At 33.4% G+C, this 19,258-nt stretch overlaps 2 protein-coding genes and 1 non-coding gene across 3 annotated transcripts; 1 reads left to right on the top strand and 2 right to left on the bottom strand.

The window, feature by feature from the left end:
- The first annotated feature begins 1,059 nt into the window (after positions 1–1,059).
- On the top strand, positions 1,060–4,922 carry LOC142640927 (GDSL esterase/lipase At5g55050-like). Its single transcript, XM_075815247.1, has 5 exons — positions 1,060–1,377; positions 3,109–3,236; positions 3,551–3,784; positions 4,083–4,332; positions 4,533–4,922. The coding sequence occupies exons 1-5, from the start codon at positions 1,140–1,142 to the stop codon at positions 4,751–4,753; spliced, it is 1,071 nt and encodes a 356-aa protein (XP_075671362.1). The 5' UTR covers positions 1,060–1,139; the 3' UTR covers positions 4,754–4,922.
- Positions 3,441–3,513, bottom strand: TRNAF-GAA (transfer RNA phenylalanine (anticodon GAA)). Its single transcript has one exon. It is a non-coding gene; the product is annotated as a tRNA-Phe (tRNA).
- Positions 4,579–19,047, bottom strand: LOC142640926 (DNA mismatch repair protein MSH5). Its single transcript, XM_075815245.1, has 35 exons — positions 19,012–19,047; positions 17,693–17,724; positions 16,796–16,890; positions 16,357–16,437; positions 16,211–16,283; positions 15,283–15,346; positions 14,849–15,003; positions 14,619–14,720; positions 14,526–14,553; positions 14,419–14,450; positions 14,262–14,319; positions 13,885–13,971; positions 13,277–13,333; positions 11,927–12,028; positions 11,730–11,774; positions 11,486–11,563; positions 11,179–11,229; positions 11,009–11,090; positions 10,043–10,116; positions 9,865–9,964; positions 9,229–9,325; positions 9,039–9,128; positions 8,879–8,943; positions 8,727–8,785; positions 8,152–8,228; positions 7,973–8,059; positions 7,584–7,645; positions 7,413–7,474; positions 6,932–6,985; positions 6,746–6,831; positions 6,195–6,226; positions 6,086–6,109; positions 5,536–5,651; positions 5,325–5,422; positions 4,579–5,100 (listed from the first exon to the last, which is right to left on the bottom strand). Exons 1-34 carry the CDS (start codon positions 19,045–19,047, stop codon positions 5,336–5,338), a joined length of 2,430 nt encoding a protein of 809 aa, XP_075671360.1. The 3' UTR covers positions 4,579–5,100; positions 5,325–5,335.
- Positions 19,048–19,258: the final 211 nt, after the last annotated feature.

Genomic DNA, 19,258 nt, shown 5'->3' with positions numbered 1-19,258 from the left:
ATGCATAATTTAATATTACAAAAAAATCAAATTTAAAAATTTGATTAATAACATAGTTTTTTATATTAAAAATAATAACATAGTTATTGATTTTTTATCTTCTTAAAATTCTCCAAGTATTGAAAATATAATAAGAAAATATAATTTAACAATAAAAGGTGTTTTTTAATTTGAATGGTGCTTTTTAGAAGAGAACTTTGTGCAATAGAAAATAGATGACGATAGTAAATTTTAATTAACTCAACTAATAAAACTTTTTACAGTTAAATAAAAGTCGTGGGCCTCCACCAAAATTGAATTGAATTGAATTAGTGTTTGCTCTGCACAATTATTAGAGGTAGGTTGAATTTTTTTTTTTTTTTAAACAGTAGAAGTCGGTCGAGTATGTCAGTATGTGGAATGTGGCACAGTGCAGTATGACAGCATGCTCTCTGGACCAGACATGTGAGCTGTGACATCCAAAATTATCACACAACCATGCAAGTTACTACGACAAAGTATCAAAAAAAAGTAGAAGATTGATACCGAGCCCAGTAGCGTGCTGTGTGTGGTGGGTCTGACTGGGACCTACTATTATGTTAAACCTTAAAAATCCGATAATCTGTGTCTACATTTTTCTTGAATTGGACTCATTTTTATACATTCCGAACATGCAATCACATGTACTGAACCATCCATTAAAAAAAAAAACTGTAAAACCAAATCTTAATTTATGGTTTGTGTCTGCATGGGATGGTATGGGAGTGCTTTCTAAGTATGCGGATTTTTTGTCACACAATCAGAGATGACTGGAGTAAGAATATCATTACCGAAAAAGACTGAAATTTAATCTACTTAAAATACGTATACATTTTAAATATTAGGAAAAGTTAAAGGAATGTTCTTTTTTAAAGTGCCATGTGTAATGAGTTGAATGTTTCTTGAGTACTTTTGCTCAAGTAGTCTTTGATGTCTTCTATCTTTTAATAACAGAATAATACCAAGTAGTCTTTACTGTCTTGTTTTCACACACAAAAATGTACGCATCATTAACTTTACTCCCTCTATAAAACCCAACAATTCTCTGCCCCCACATAGCATTAGCACCTACCAAAATTAATTTGGGAGAGAGAGACACAGAGTTCTGTTGCACTCATACAATGGCTCACAATGTTTTGCTTCTCTTTCTCTCTTCCTTTATTTTGAGCTTCAATTTCTTGGAGGCTCAGATGGTTCCAGCCGTATTTGTGTTTGGGGATTCTCTTGTAGATGTTGGAAACAACAACTACCTAAAGCTTTCACTTGCCAAAGCTGATTTTCCACACAACGGCATCGACTTTCCCACCAAAAAACCAACTGGAAGGTTTACTAATGGCAAGAATGCTGCGGATTTCCTTGGTAAGTTTATCCAAACATCTTGAACACCATAAATTTATGCTATCATATTTAATTAAGTTATAAAGTTCCTCCCAAGTCTCTATAGTTATTGCCCAAAATTCCAACCCATTTTATAGTCAATACGTTCTTTACTATCCTTAATTTCCTTGAACTTCCGATTTTTTTTTTTTTATGAGTTTAATCTGTATTTTGTGTCTGTGTATTTAAGTATTTTGTGTTTGTGTGAGAGAGAGATATCATGTTTGTGTATGTGCATGTATGATCTTCTAGAGTTTTTAAGATAATATTATTGAATATCTTAAATCCTGTCTAATAAATTTAAAATGAATTAATTGGATTTTATCATATATATAATATATATTTAAATAAAATTTAATTCACATAAAAATATATATAATTGAATTCACATAAAAAGATATATATAAATAAATAAATTGACTATAACTAATTTAATATTAATTCAAAATAATATATGCAACGAATGCATGCTCTATTAATAATTTCTATCCCTTGATTGATGCTTATAAGAAAGAAAATTTACAATAATTACAACAAATATAGGAAGACAGTGAGAGAATTTATAAGAAATATGGCTATTAGAACCCTTGGCCTCACATATAGTGTCAGGTTTCGTGTGCTGAGATAGTTTCTTCCATCTATATTCACAAAGGATCAAATCATATATATACATATATATATATATATATATATATATATATATATATATATATATTTATATATATGTGTATGTATGTATGTATGTGTGTGTGTGTACCGAGTACCAACACCATCTATCAAACATGTTTTTGTACCGGACACACTTGGACCCGTTTAGTAAGGTAGTTTAACAACATATTTTCAGTATTTAAACAATATTACACATTTTTTCACACACATTTAAAAAAAAATACAAACAACATTATTGATAACTAAAACAGTCATTTTCAAAACTGCCGTGACAATTAGCTAACTCATGGTCATGATTCATGAATATAAGTGTTAGTGACTTGGCATCTCTATTAGAGGAGAAAGTAGAAAGAAAAAGAAGCAAACACTTGGACGGAAAGGAAAACGAATATCAATCACACAATGGAATAAAGGAGCAATTTCATTAGTTTACGTAAAAGGGGTGGTCAAAAGTTAATAATCGTTCCAAGATTTTCTGATTGGGTGCATCTTTTTAGTTAATTGAAATTCCAAAAGCAAAATGGCCACCACCAATTTGGCGGTTAGACACTAGAGTTTTTTTTTTTTTGGTAAATGGTTTTTTTTTTGGTAAATGGTTAGTCCCTAGTTTTGCTTTTTTTGAGAAGCCAGTTTGCTAGTTCGTACTTGTTTTCTAAAGTTAAACTTTCTGGTGCATCAATTCTAACTCTGAAATCTGAATGCGATTACATCTTTGTACTACTCTGGAAAGTATACACTTTTTCCCTTTTGGGAGTTTTTTTTTCTTTTCCCATGTGATTACACATCTTTACCCTTTTGTGTATCATTAATTGACTCCTTTCTTCTTCTTCCTTTTTGTGTCATAAAACTTTTTCCAAGAATTGACAGCATTTGAAACCTATATGAACATACACATATTCATTGCCTGTTATTACAATATGGGATTATCTTCTTTTTTTTCCCCTAAAATGAGATTATCATATTCATTACTAATAGAGGTGCACATGCTAATATTATTTGGTTTATCAAAATATCAAATTTAACATAAATAAAATTTGTGAGCAGCTGAGAAAGTGGGTCTGCCAACTTCACCCCCATATCTATCATTGGCATCCAAGAATGGGTCATTTTTAACTGGTGTTAGCTTTGCATCTGGAGGTGCTGGAATCTTTGATGGCAAAGATGAACGATATGTAAGTGAAACAAAAACAAAAACTACCTTTTCCTTTTTCTTGTGCACTACTCCTTGAAAAAAAAAATCCCCATTCCCATAATTGCGTAATTTTAAAGAAAAATACAAAAATATGGGTGGGCCCAAGTTGAGCTCGTAGAAAATGGCCCATGTATTTACAAAGCAAAGAACTAAAAGCACAAGATAAAAAAAAAGAATAAAAAAATGCGGTGAGCGTGGATCGAACACGCGACCTTCAGATCTTCAGTCTGACGCTCTCCCAACTGAGCTATCCCCGCTGACGATACTTCTGTGCGTGTTTCTTTAACTTTACAGCGTCAGTCACTTCCTTTGACAAAACAAGTCGACTACTATTCAACAGTGATTGAAGCCTTGAATCAACAGCTAGGATCCTCTGGTGCACAAAAGCTTTTATCCAAATCTCTTATTGCCGTTGTCATTGGAAGCAATGATATCTTTGGCTACTTCGACTCTTCTGATCTTCGCAAGAAGAACACACCACAGCAGTACGTGGACTTGATGGCTACCACACTAAAAGTTCAGTTACAGGTAATACATATAAGTAGGGAATTTTGTTTTTGTTTTCTTGGGCTGCTTCACAGTTGACAATATAATTTTCTGAAGAGATTTTGATACCTCTAGTTCAAGCCCAACAATCTTTTCAACTGGTATGGAGAAGCTAGCTTTTTGGTATATCACTTAAAAAAAAAAAAAAAGATATTAGTAAGAATTTATTAGCTCGACTAAATTCCTTCACGTCATGTGCATGTCAAGTATATGATAAACTTTATTTTTTAACCATTTTCTCACCGTTTTTTTCTTTTTTTTTTCTTTTAATATTTAACAGCGTATCTACAATGGTGGTGCACGCAAATTTGTGATTACTGGGATTGGGCCAATCGGCTGCTGCCCTTCACAAAGGTATCAGAACAAAACGGAAGAATGCAGTGAAGAGACAAACTACTGGTCTGTCAAATACAATGAAGGCCTTAAGTCAATGTTGAAAAAATTGAAATCAGAGTTCAAGGACATTAACTATTCCTACTTTGATACATACAGTGTCTTGCTAAGCCTCATTCAGAATCCAACAGCTTATGGTACATAACTGTTCTTTTCCCTTCTGAGAAATGAAGCAAAAATTATGTCACTTTGACTAAAAATACTTATCACTCTGGAAAAGTAGTTCGGTTTCTCAAATTTGTTTCAGAAATACTTATTTTTTTGGTATATCACATTTCTGCCTTTGTTCCTTTCCCTGTTAATATGTTTATGAACCTATTTGCCTATTTCATTTCAGGATTTGCAGAGGTTAAAGCTGCATGCTGCGGGCTAGGGAATCTTAATGCCAAGGTTGCTTGCCTGCCGATTGCAAAATATTGCTCCAACAGAAGAGATCATGTCTTTTGGGATTTATACCATCCTACAGAGGCAGCTCATCGCATCCTTCTAGATGACATTTTTGAGGGTTCTTCACAATACACATTCCCCATGAATGTGAAACAGCTAATTGCAGTTTAGGCCCAGCAACCCAAAAAGCCCCTATGAAAAGCTACATGCATGGTGCAGAAGCGTGAGATTCTCACAGGGGCCTAAATTATCAAAGAGCAATACATAATTCATCAAGTGCTGTAGCCATTTGGCTGGATGAAAACTACAACTTATTGCGTAGCCTAGTAGAAAAAAGAAATCTGAAAAAAAAAAAAAAAAAAAAATTTGAGGGCTTAGGTTTTTTTATACATATTTCAAGGATACAACTATAGCCAAAATCAAAAGTTTATACATTATGCAATAGTAGGGGCAATGGCATGCATTATGCGTATCCTCTGTTCCTCTCATCTATTTTCTTTAATCTGATAATTTGCAATCTGTGTCACAGCCAAAATGATAATGTAGTCCACGTTAGCATGGTGATATCTAATACTGACAGCTGAGACCCAACTTTTGGTCCCAAATTTTCCATATTTACCATGTCATATCTGTAAACTAAACCTGAATTTTCTGGAGAATAACAAGCCAAATACAAGTATCCATAGAATATGATGACATAGATTCATGTTCCCGTGGAGAATATAATAGTGGAAAAGGATACCTTCAATGTCTTTAAGACTCAGATGGAAATATATCCTGAAAGAAAAGGTTGAGGTCCCCCTTGTAAACATCAAACGCCAACATCTTGTCCACTGCATCCTGCATTTAGCTCCCAAAAATTATAAAAATCAAAAATAAAAAGAAAATTGTATATATAATGACAGGAACGCAGATTCCCATATGCCATATCTAAGATTAATCCCCTTTAACACCTTGTATTGCTGATCTTGGCTTGATATATTCTCATTGCACAATCGCTCAACATGTTTATCATTTCCAAGAGCATCCAACACAAATGCTGCTCTCTGAATAACTTCCTCAAGGACACCTACAAAATCAAAAAATCGGTTCCATTGGAAAACTCAAAGCAGTTAGTAAAGCAGCACATAGAAGACGTTTTGTTTATTGCTTAAATCTGGCCCCACTTTCACAATGAGATTGTTAACGCTATTTATGTTCAAGCATTCCAGTTTTAATAAGCAAGATGTTCTAATTCTGATTTCATGATTTCATCTATAATTAATCTGGCAAATTCTGGAATAGTTTAATCTGCATATCTAATCACCCACAGTAGGTACTCAAAGATTAGTTGAGACTTGAGACCCACATAAATGTGTTTATTAGCTAAATTCTGAAACCATATTTTGCATTTACCCATAAAACAACCACCATAGAATACAAAAACAGAAGAAACTAATGATTTTTCCCTTTTTGTTTTTCTGAATCCTACATAACTTAAGTTCCATGATGTTTTAGATGTACCAGCAAGCAGCGCACAATGCAGCCCTGCAGGACGTAAACTTCCATGAGTGATTTCCAGTATTAATTTTAGGGAGGAACCCCCAACTTAGAGAAGCAATTTTATACTCACCATAGCTAAGAAGTGCATGTCCGGGAACAAGCCTGTGAGCAATAAAAACCAAGAATTTAGAAATATATATAGCATTTTACGTGCAACTACCAATGAGAAATTACAACACATGCATTGCACAAAGAGATGGAGACACAAAGACTGCCTACTGATATTATTATTCATAAATCCACAGCTGCAAATTACTGTACTTGAATAAACAGCACCATACTGATGCATGTTGAGCAGTTAAGAGATCATGATGGACCATATTATTGGAATAATTGAACATAATAAGAAGTTTTATTGATGCATTTGTTCCAAAAACACTTTCCATAAAAAATTCCCAAGGACAAACAAGATTTGGGCTCTAGAAATATTTAGTAAAGCAAATTGAAGGGACAATATATGTTTTCCCAACATCATGAGTAATTGCTCACCAGAAGAAATGGGACTAATGGAGGCCCACATAAATAAATTTGGTAGTAACTAATAAACTCCACCATCCCAACAATGGTCGTGGATCACATTCTCATTACAGAAATGCAATGCAAAAAGCAAGGAAAATATACCGATATAAAATTACAATATCTTCAATATCTGTAGAATTGTTGTCAGGCCTCAGCACACTCATGGTGTAAAAGTTGAGCATCTCTGACTGAAATTTGTTATTAAACAATATATATTTAATCAAAACTCTCATGATAACCAGACTGAAAGTGTGAATAACTGAGCTAATAAAGCTACATAGCCATAACCTTCGGTAGGCAACTCTTATCCAGTAACTCAGTCAAATGAGTGCACACCAGAACCTGCAAAATAATATAGCATTGTTGGACTAAAGCTAGATGTAGTGCTTGCTCAATTTCTCTGAGAAATATTCGCTATTTTTAGTGGCTATTACATGGAAAGTTAATTCCATTGTTTGAAAACATAAGAACATTCGGAAAATAATATCCAAACAATCACCAAATTCATGCATGGAAACCATTAACTTGTTAAAATAAAATGGTCTCGACGGTAATGTTAAACAGAAATTAATCTCATCAAAAGGATCTAACTAGTTCTGAGGAAAGAAAAGGGGGAGAAAAGAAAAATAATAGTTTGAGGCAGTTGGGAACCTGGCCCTGTAAGAAACATGGAAAATCAAAGTGAATGCTTCTCTCCCCATGCTCCCAACCACATCAAAATTATAATTAGCATGCTATTCTTATGGCCAGAAAGAGAAGAACTTCCAACCTTTGGGGGGTCATCACATGTGACAAAGTGATTTATGGTTCCACCAAGCAAGCCAATGCCATCTGAAATAATACTAACATTTATGCAATGCATAACATCTGCAATAATCCAATTACTACTGACATAGCATATCCAAGAAATAGAACGTGTATTTCTCTTGCAGAGACTAACCTTCTGTAAGAGTACCTTTACCAAATTCATCCAATAGACACAGAGATCTTGAAGTTGCATGCCTGTAAATTTTTCAAACATCAGCAATATAAAAAGAAAGAAGAATATTTAAAGTTCTTTCGCTGAAATATTACTCCTAATACCGGAGCTTCCATCTTTTTGAACATTTAGAAAATCTTTTTGAACATTCGGGCAGTCTGAATCACCTCCTTTCCCAACGATGGTTTATTAGATTATTACACAATTTGGCAAAGTCCAAAATACCAAGGAACATGAGATGCAGTCGCTATAAATCATGGCCCATTTGTTTAGTAGTTTGAAGCTCTTTTTTTGGAATTTTTTTTTTAATGAGTTTTTGAAAATATCTAACCACCCACATTTTGGTATACCTTAGCATCATCCCTACTTGATGTAGATCAATCATAAATGTTGACTGCTCAGCAGCCAAAAGCTTGCTTCCCATTGCACAGAATATCCTGTTACCATAGGGCTGTGGTTGGAAAAATCAATGATACATTATTGTATAACTGCTGTTTGAAGAAAGATATTGGAAATATGGAGGTCAAACCTATCAGTCAAACCCACAGTTGCAGCATCTGCTGGGACAAAACTTCCGATGTGGGAAAGGAAAACAATTAAAGCTACCTGGAAAAATAAATTTTCAATATTATAGTGCACTATAATTACAACATCAACATTCAACGCCCACCTATGTGTCAAAGAATAGGGTATCAGTAAGAAATTCACCTCAAAATCAATCTAAGCTCAACAGAGTTGTCATTTGTCAACACCCAAAATGGTTTTTCAAACATAAATGTGCAGGTGTTTCAGCAAGGAACAATTAGGATGATAACAATGAAATGTTATTGTTACATAGATGGCACTAGCTTAAATAGTCCGAGCTATAAAAGGAATTTAAACATGTTTAAAAGCAATAAAAATTAATTTTTTACTCTAGAGAAGGATTTTTAAAAGAATTATGGATTTGTACACCAAAACAAAAGTGCATGAACTACATGTAAATATTATCAGTAGATTGACACGGCTAGGTAGATAGCGTAAAATCTATTTGTCACTGAAAATATGCTACACCAAAAAGGGGATGGATTGTCTCTTGAAATGAAACAAAAAATATTGACTGACCTGCTTTATATAGATACTTTTCCCTGAATAATTAGGTCCAGTGATGATATGAATTCTTCCTGAAACAATACAAAATTGAAATTTTCATAAGAAAAATGCTAAGAAGCATACATTCATTTGATGTGCTATGATTGAATGTATCTTCCATTTACCATCATCAAGAATCTTTGTATCATTGGGAATAAATGTATCTACTGTCATTTCCTGCAGAACATGTCTGGTAATGGTGTTAACATTTGTTACTAATGCATTGGTAAATTTCAATTTTCTGAAGGGATCACAGAATATGCAATAAATCCAGACAGCTCTCACCTTCCATTTTGTATATCAAGCAAACATTCTGTCGTTAAAGTAGGCCTAACATAATTGTTCTGATGAGCAACAAAAGCCAACGACAAAAAGCTGAAATAAAACAGTTATTCATAAGTATTAAGAGAGAAAAATAACAGATAGTATCTTTTCACAAGAGAGACAGAGGAGCACTTGTTGAAAGGATTCTCACCAATCAAGTTCAGCTGCAAAATTGACAGCCTTAAGCAAATGGGTTGAGAATAGAAGTATATGTGTGACCAAATCTCTAGTAATAACCCTCTCCATATCTTCAACGATAAATTCAGATAAAAAAAATTGTAAAATAGGTTAGATACGACATAGTCAACCCATCAAGCATTACACTCAGAACTAGTAAAACGAGGGCTCAAGCAATGCTCTTAGTGTCAGATTGTAGATAATTGTCAAATTATATACCCTCTCCTAATCTTCAACAATAAATTAGAGCAATGAAAATTTGAGAAACAATTAGATATTGAGCACAATCTAAGAATTATAATTAGAACGACTAGAACAGGTTCTCTAACTATTCTCAATGTCTATTCTAGTACAGATCAGAGTACAGTTCTCAGATTATGAAACTACACACTTTTTCAAAATACCAAACAACAAGCACTATCCTAATTATTTTTTTCATACATTTTATGTGGGGAGAAGGGATTCCAACCCTGGACACTTTTGTTGGAAACACAAGGTCTCAGCTGACCTAAAGGTCACTGGCATGCATTATCCCAAGCATATGCTATAATCAATGTAAAACTCCAAGAAACTATGAGTATTTAACAGAAGATCAGTTTATAGCACAAACCTAGGATTTTATGATAGATATCTCCAAGAAGATTATCCAATTCTCGTGTCTTTGGGGTACGATAAAAGAATCTGTTTGTCTCTCCATCCACATCAGAGAACTACATTTGACAGCTACATCTTTAGTTCACGCATGCTAACAAACTAATTCAATTTAATTAATTGAAGCTTCAACTTACTGCAAATTCAAAATCTTGAAGTTTCTCTAGTGTGATTTCATCAAGTTTTTCTTCAAAAAAGCACATCAGGTATCCTAGAAATGAACCAAATGAAAAATCAACAGGCATTCATAAGATATGGTAATTAACTTAAAGCTGGTAAGTAAATCACAATCTGTCATGAAATTTAAAATGGCATTGTACTAGATAAAGAACAACTTGGAATCAAGATAAACATCATGGAAATGCACCCATAATTCCATATTATTTTATTAGAGGCTCTAAATAATGTAGTTTCTATAAAGCAAAAGAAATCAGGTTGTTTTAGGCTTTGGAATGCAAGGAATCTTGAGTGGATGAAATTTAAATGTAACACTGTAAATAAAATTGGTAGTTCCATATATCCTTATATTTGTCATTCATGTGTCTGTGTGAACTGCATATGTGTGTAAAAGTTGTAGCCATCGTATCATTTAAAGTTGCATTATCACAAAGAAAATCTTTTGGATCATTACCATGTTATTTAGTATTATTGTAGAGGCCATTTTTAAAGGAAATAGAGAGACCTTAAAGTTTGGGGCATTCAGCTAGATTCAAGTTCAACCCCCATTGGGTTGAACAGTAGATAATGTGCGCTTCAATGCCTTATAAAATCCTGATTCTTTAGTCATCCCTACAGCTATCTAAAATGTTCTTGACGCATTAACAGGAATTTGATGATAATGCAACAATGAATACCATGAGTCAATTCTCATCATTTAGTGACTAAGATATGAGAGACAATAATTCAATTTCAAACTAAAGCTACATCATCTACTGACTATCTGATAGACAAGAAGAAGGATAACAAATAAAAGTGCAGGAAAGAAATTAGAGAGCACTAATATTGAATCTAACAAACAAAATGCAATCATAGGAAAATATATACAGAAATTTTATCATCCTTGAAAAATTCTAATATAAAATTCTTAAAATACGCAAACTAACCTATTTGTTGTATATAAACAATACAAGGAACAAGCTTGTCTTTAGATATATGAGGAAGTTGTGCAAGTTCAAATGATGACACCTGCTAGACAGTAGTAGTATGGTTAAAACAAGGTATTTGTAGACTTGACTCTCTTACTCTCAGTTGATGCATAAAAGCATAAAGGCACCTGTTCCAGAAACTCTGGTAATTCCTCATATATTTGCCTCAACTCATCCAACTATATGTAAACAAAAAGAATTATTTGCCAAGAAAATTTGGGATGTTAGTGTGGTAAAGATAAATGAAAACCATTTGATGCTGAAGGATGAAAGTTTAAAGAGAGAAAAAAAAATCCATCATCTCAGTATCAAATTCGATGGCAAGGCTTCTATACTTTCCATTCCAATTGGACAGAGTGGATGGATCAAATGAGTTTATTTTTTACTTATTCCAATAAGTAAGTGTGCTTATGCCTGACAAGACAAGGATCTAACCTCATCACAGAAACCCTCTTTCACTATTGTCTCATATCCCTTCTCTTTACTTCTATTGACATCAAGAACACCAATTACCTACAAAAGACATTGTTATATGTAAGGATAAGACCAGCAAAAGTAGAAGAGGAGGAGGGAACCAGTCAAATGATTGACAACTTTCAGAAAAAAAGAAACACACACAAGCGTCAATACCAATGGTATCTGACTGTAGCAAAATAGTGAGGATGTAATATAGACTAACCAATTCATAGACGTAAGCCAGCTCTGTTGTAATGCATGAAGTAGCCTGCAACAAAATTACACATTTACATACACACACAGAGAATAATTTTTTTTTTGGGTTGGGGGTTGGGGCTGAGGAGCACATCCAAAGCAGCCACATAAAAAACATATAATATACACTAACGGATAATGCAGTTGATGGAACTAGTTTAATACCTCCTCAACAATGTCCAAGTTCAATTGCTTCACATGCTCTCTTAGACTTTCAGAAATCCCTACTCCAAAGATCTTGTTCACATGCAAGAGTGAGCAAACACTCTACAAGATTAAAAAAAGAAGAAGAAGAGAGATTTATAAGAAATTCTGACACAGGATTGTCCAAAGTTCTATTCTTTTTTATTGGCAATGTTATTTAGAATTTCTATCAAAGGATCACACTGTTTAAAACCAAAAGAAGAAGAAGCAAAGCTGTTTTATCAGCACTGCATATAAAGGATAACTTATCCACAAGAATAGTGTGGCTTAAGGGTCAAATATTAGCATTATTAAATCTATGATATGAAACCTAAATAAATATCTTTTGGTTCTTCAAAAAGACTTTTATTTTCTATAGAATCAACCCACCAACTGAAAGGTATCATCATGGGATACAAAATAACTCTTTTAAAATAATGGTATACTTGTAGCACTAGAATAGCTAATGATTTTCACAATTTCACCCAGCAATCTTACAAGGTGAGAAGAGCCTATGAACAAACACTTTGTTAGGATCACCATATTTTCAAATTTCTCTTCATTTGCACTGTTTGGTTCATTATATAAGAGGCAAATGAAAAGAAAGAAAGAACTTAAATTTCCACCCATCCCCAAAATTATCTATCAAAATTTGAAATTTGAAAGTAGAAGAGGCACAGAACAAAAAGTAACTAAAACTTCCATTCTTCCTTTGTTGTTCCTCCACTTTCCACATAACAAAAGTTATACAGTTTTCACCTTTTTTATTTCCTACTCTCCATTTTCTCTAAATACTAAGTTAAGCAAATAGAATGTAAAATTTATCTAGAAATGACAGTGGGAAGAAATGAGTGATGAATGTATCTTTTGTCCACAAACAGTAGGATTCTTAGCAAGCTTTGAAGTAAACAGAGAATGAAATTTTCTACTTGTCTATGTAGAGGCAAGACTTGCTTCCAGCAGACTAATAACCCATAAGAGTGTGGCATGTTTTAGTAAAAATGACATGAAGATCCCTTTCATATTGGCGACTCAGTTATATCTTGTTCGTCATCTAGACAGATATGACTGCATATCTTGAGCTCAATAGAGGAGCACTTCTCAAATAATTATATCTCTTCTTCTTTTTATTTTTGTGCAGGAGTCCATTGCTTACAACCAAGCCATGACACTCTCCCAGGTTTTTTTGCCTTAAATCTACATACTAAAGTTAATAAGGGCAACAAGCTTCCAGCCAGAATACATCCTTATCTCAACTTTCAAGAACTTATATATACTTGTTAAATAAGAGAGGATTAAGATTTGAGAGCATAACACATTGAACTAACATACCTTTAGAAAAGCTATCCAGTCACTACAGGAACATACAGAGCTTGGAGCATTGAATTTCTTCCACAAACAAATTAAATACTTCAAAATTATAGAACTCAAGAAATACAGATGCAAAAGAGACACTGTAATATAAGTCAATCATTTTTCTAAAAGGCCTATGACAAGAACAATCAGAATTATCATTAATGCCAACCACATCTTGGAAAATGTTTGTCAAACTATGATATTTTTATAGTGTGACATATATGCCAAGCCAGCATCTAAGTTTTTAATAGTTACGGTAAAAAAAAGGAATGATGTGGTAATTTTTCAAGATTGGTTAAAGTTTCTTAATCAAGACCGTAGGCAACTATAATCTGCAAAGTGCTAACAGTATGAAAAGTTTTTATGTATCAGATTTCAACCGCTAAGTCGCTAACAGACCCTGCTGTAAATGTAACTACAAAATACAGATGTAAATCATCATTTTAGAGGAGAAATAATACAGAATGCTGTAGAAAGACATTAGGTGGAGGGTGATTTAGTGGATTCAAGACCCACTAGGTGTATGTGTAACTTACCTATTAAAAAAAGGGCAGAGTAAGTGTGAAGGACAGATATTATTGTACCTTGAGTATGTGAGGAACGTCCTTTACAGACTTCAGAGTTTCACGTAAAGAAGCCATCAGATCTTCAGAGCAAAGAAAGAATGATATCTTTATCCCATTAAAGAAAACGAGCTTAGTTAAGGGTAATTTAATGCAAGAATTATAATATTTCTGAAAGTTTATTCTACTTATTACCAAGGCAAATCATCTTTAATTCAATAGTTTTAAGAGCTCTTTTCTGGTTCTTACATGCTCCAGACCTGCAGCTAAATCATGTTCTAGCTAGTCTATCTCATGGTGCTGCCAGATTACATTAATCCTCTTTTAGTTCTTTCCTCAATCCACTCAGGATAGTTAAGCAAAGGAAGTCCTCAAACTTTTATATAATGAAAGGATACAGCATTGAGACGCCTGTTTAAATTTTCAAGGTCCAGTATAGGCCTCAGAAACCAGCTTCTAAAATGAGAGAAGAAAAAAAAAAAAAAAAAGACTATTAATTGAGTTATAAATTACATCAGAAGTCATAGCATAAAACATTTATCTGTTCAACTTTACCTCAAGAGACGTCTACCCATTGGAGTTACACACTGAATTACAGGCAAAATAATCAGTACAATATGCAAAGATAACACAAAATTAAAGACTAAATAACTTTTACAAACCTTATTCATCATGCCAAAGACAGAGAACCTGTGATTAGAAAATATGTTAGTCATCTTTGCAAGGAAACAACAAAGAGACTATTCATCAATTACCCTTCTTTTGCTCGACCAATGCCCATATGGCTAGGATGTTTGTCTATTTGGAAAATCTGCAATGACTCGTGAGATGCTGCATCAAGTTTAAGAAACTTGTTTCTATTTCTGGTTGTAAAGGAGTACATCATGGTCCAAGAGTCCAGAAAATATCATTCTTGAAAGAAAGAGAAGGGAAATTGCAGGAAAATTTAAGAATTTATGAATAAAGTCAATACGAAAAAAGATACAATGAAATTTCTACCACAGAATCCACTGTAATTGATGCATTCCCACATTCCTTTTCTTCAAGGGTATCTACAATCCTTTCATTTTCTAATATGGCAAGAAGACCCCCACTTGCACGAACTTGAATATCACTTCCCATGTCCATCATAGAACTCAACTGCAGTTGATGAGAGAACAAGAAAGCTTAATGTAGAGATTAGGATAAACAGATCTATAAGCTGCATTCAGACTGTTGCTTCACAAAGATGGGTTTTGCAGTTGCTAGCACTGTGGGGTGAGAAAAGAGAAAGGAAGAAACATAACAGAACCCACATAAGAATATGTGACTAGCAGAAATCAGGGTTAACTGATATGCACATTCTGCATTAAATAATTTAAAATTGAAACAACATAGAATAACATTACATAGAAGATAATATGTTACTTTTTGACTTACATAACAAACCCTCTCCTTAATGTTTAATCCATCATCCATTCCTGTTACTCGAAGGTATATCAATCTGTAATACCCCAAAGAGAAAAAAAAATTAGAGTGGAATCAGCAGGATATGAAGAGAGAGAAAACATCCAGTTCCTCAAAACGGTAAAAGCATCACATAGAACAGTTTAGACATAGTGTACTACCAATAACAATTAACAAATAATATCCTCAAACATCTTGTATCAGTATTGACTAAGGGAATGAAAAGAATGGGAAGAGTGTTGGAAGGGGCTAATACTCATCAAAAGAAAAGGCCTAATGAGATTTCTGATTAGACAGTGTACTCTTTAGGTTTGAAGGCTAATAAACATGTGTATCAACTTTAAATGAAGGGAGAAAAAAAATGATGGCCTATTTGACAAAAGACATGACCTAGAAAAGTCTTTGTATGGTAGAAATTAGTCAAATTAGAAACCTCAGAGACTTTATTTTACTCCATAAAATTCATTTTGATGACACGCATACAAGTTTGTATTAATCAATAGATATGCTGATAGAGTTTCAGTCTGTAATATCACCACAGGAAAACTGCACAAACATGGTAAGTTTGTGTGTGATTGCATTAAATTGTTGTAGAGATATGACACGTCAATATGATTTTTCTTTTCTTTTTCCTTTCGCTGGATCATATCAATTTGAAGTTTTTAGCGATAAAATTCCATCATGTAATATTTGAAACATTCAACGATATGAAAGAATCATGCAACAGCACTTTTGCCAGGCTCCCAAACAACACTAATTAAATTACTTTGGCATATGTTTTACGGGGACACTCTGCAAATGCTTTACTTTGGAATACCCATTTTACCATTAGATTAAGCCAAGTTTGATATCTACAAAGTTCACAAACGCAACATTAAACATTTTATGAATACTTTTATACCTATGCCATGCTTGCTCATAACTGAAGATTGAACTTTTCACAAGCTTCACAGTAGGAGCCTCAGTTGTTCCATCTGCATCAATTTAGAGAGTAAAACAAGGAATACAAGCAGGTTTCATAATTCAACCAGGAGATGAGCAGCATACCACTACGTTGTAAAGCACACAAAAAGGAATCTTCACTTTTAGTGCTTGTGTAAATGATCACGGGCTTAGCTTGATATTTTACTGAACCAATGATTCAGCCAAAGAGAATAAAATAAGGCATACGCTATATTGTTAAATCATATTTTCAACCCACAGAAAATAAGCATAGATTACTACAGCACATGAAGTAGAAGGTGTCTCATGTATCAAATACATGTTGCCTCCCTCTCACAATGTGGGGGTCCCACAGCCCATGAAAGGGAGGATGCATATATTCAATGCATAACATAATTATTGCATGTGAAGATAGTTTGAGAGAGGAGAAACCAACCTAAAGTTCTTTTTATTTCAATTATCAAGAGACACAATACCAAAAAAATGAGACTAAAAGAAATAGAATCCATCCCATAAAAAAAAAAAAAGAACTTGAAACTCATACCCAAATCAACCAAGGGAAAATCTTTGCTACCATCTTCCCAAACTTCCAGCACATGAAGTTGGCGAATACTGGAATCATAATAGGAAATTCCAACTCTGGAACAAATATTTTGCAAAGTCAATAATTGTAAACATAAAATCAACTATGGAACAAATATTTTGCAAAGTCAATAATTGTAGATATAAAATCTCTTCTTCTTTTTTATTTATTTATTTTACTTTTAAATAAGTGAAAATCCCATTCAATTTCAATAAAAGTAAGAAGTATGAAGCACAACCAAAACCCCTAGCCACAACTACATTTCACTACTAACATAGTTCAATTAAAAAAACAAAAAAAATCAATTATAGTGTCTGCTGCCTAAGGATTGAAAGATCCATACATCTAGAAAATTCCTGTTTTTTGTTTTCTCCTCTTCTTTACTCTCAAGTTTCATCAAAATCAAAAGAACTAACATAAAGAGATAATCATGTCTTATTTCCAACATTACATCACTAAATGCCAGTTTACAATTAAGAGAAAAGGCTGAATGTGTCCATCAGAATTTAACCCATGATTCAGTTTTAGCACCTATCCAAATCCAGCTTGATTAATTAATCTCATAATGTCCTGGTGTTAAGCCTTGCATAAACAAGTCCCAGCATTGATAACCAGAGTAAACGTACGTCTTCCTAAATTGCACACCTGACAGTATAAAGTTGCTTAAGTCAAGTATGCCATATACTCATTGGCATTTCCTGCACCACTTTTTTTTTTAAATCTTAAAATCAACTCAGTACATCAATTATCTAAATAAGGTTCCATTAGTCACTAATCTTCATAAAAACACCACCGATTTAGAAAAAAAAATATTATTTTCTGTTATTCCACAACAATTCCATGCAGGAAAAGGCTCACCGATGACCATGTTGAATGCATGCCATGTAAACCTGCAATTAGATCCAAAAAAAACCAATCAATTTGGAAAGATAGTATGTGGGTGGTACAGATTTAAAAAATATTTACACTATCCACTCCTCAAGAGAAGAACATGTATCTTAAGAGTTAACAACCATATTAGCACAGGTAATAGACAGTAAGTAAATTCTCAAATCCCATCATGTTAATACAAATTGACATATGCTTAACATGTAGTCTTTTTGTTGTAGTTTGTGGTTAAAAATTTTAAAATACAAGAGTATTAGTATAATTTTTTCCAAGAGCCTTGTAATTGACATTCCCTAGCGTTTCCAACAGAGACGTCCAAGTTCAAATACCCCCATGGGTCCCTTCCCCAATGTTATTATCAAAATTAACCTCTCAACTCTCTCTCTCTCTCTCTCTCTCTCTCTCTCTCTCTCTCTCTCATTTATCAAAAATATATATAACAGGTCATATATGGTAACCACTAACCACTACCAGTGGTTTGTTTAAATTGAAGAGCTCCAAGAATGTAGAAGATCTATATACGAATATATATACATATAATTCAAAAAAATGAATACATTTTTTAATATTTCTTTTATTGCAAGTTTCAATTTGTCACAGTTCTAGCATGCATAGTTAATTCACACAACATCAATACAGAAATGAATATAATTTCACATAAATGGTCAAGCATTTTCAGCATATACAATAGCAGAAGATATCTCCAAATACAATCAACTCATTTGCTAAAAAAATTTATGTATATGCCATTTTGTCAATGCTAAATAAATTGAATTTTTTTTTAAAAAATAAAATAATAAGCAGGAAATTCAAGAAATCAAGGTAATGAATCTTATAGCCTCCTGCATTCAAAAGGAATTTAATAAAATTTATAGAGTCCACTCAACTGAGTCTACTCAGAACGTTTTGACTCGGTCGAGTTTGGTTCAGTGTACTCTATTTTCAGAAATGAGAACAGCGTAATGCATTTACATGAATAACTTAATGTTTCTGATCTTTTCTCAAATTTTCTCGGCAACCAAACAGAGGATTACTAACTTTTAAGCCTTAAAGTATTTCGTTAATTAGGACGAGAGAAAACAAGAATCTCTACTTAAATTTAAGCTAATAGTGTTATTTATCTCAGTTCGGATGAGAATTTTTCAGTTTTTGAAATCAAAATCACCGGAAAGCAAACGGCCTAGAATTTCGTTTTTCTTCTGTCTCTTTGTTTCCTTCGTTTTTCTGGGCAACCAAACAGAACGCAAAGAAACGCAACAAATGAGAGGATAAAAATGTCGAGGATGGACCTGAGGTACGGCTTCGGTTTCGTCCATCTCCTCCATCTTTGGCGCTCAAATTTCAAATTTCAATGCGTGTTAGAGAGAGAGAGAGAGAGAGAGAGAGAGAGAGAGAGAATTCTGAGTTTTTAAATGATGGGAAATTTGTTTATATATAGGTCATCCACGAAGGACTTGGATGTAATTCTATGAAAAAATAGAAACAAAATTTTAAAATTGTAGTGGTGCTCAAACTCAAACGACACTGCGTAAAAGC

This window comes from Castanea sativa, chromosome 6, assembly GCF_040712315.1.
Source record: "Castanea sativa cultivar Marrone di Chiusa Pesio chromosome 6, ASM4071231v1".
In the NCBI taxonomy this organism is placed as follows: Eukaryota; Viridiplantae; Streptophyta; class Magnoliopsida; order Fagales; family Fagaceae; genus Castanea; species Castanea sativa.
Note: the sequence above shows the minus strand (reverse complement) of the source record. Positions and strands in the feature narration are given on the sequence as shown.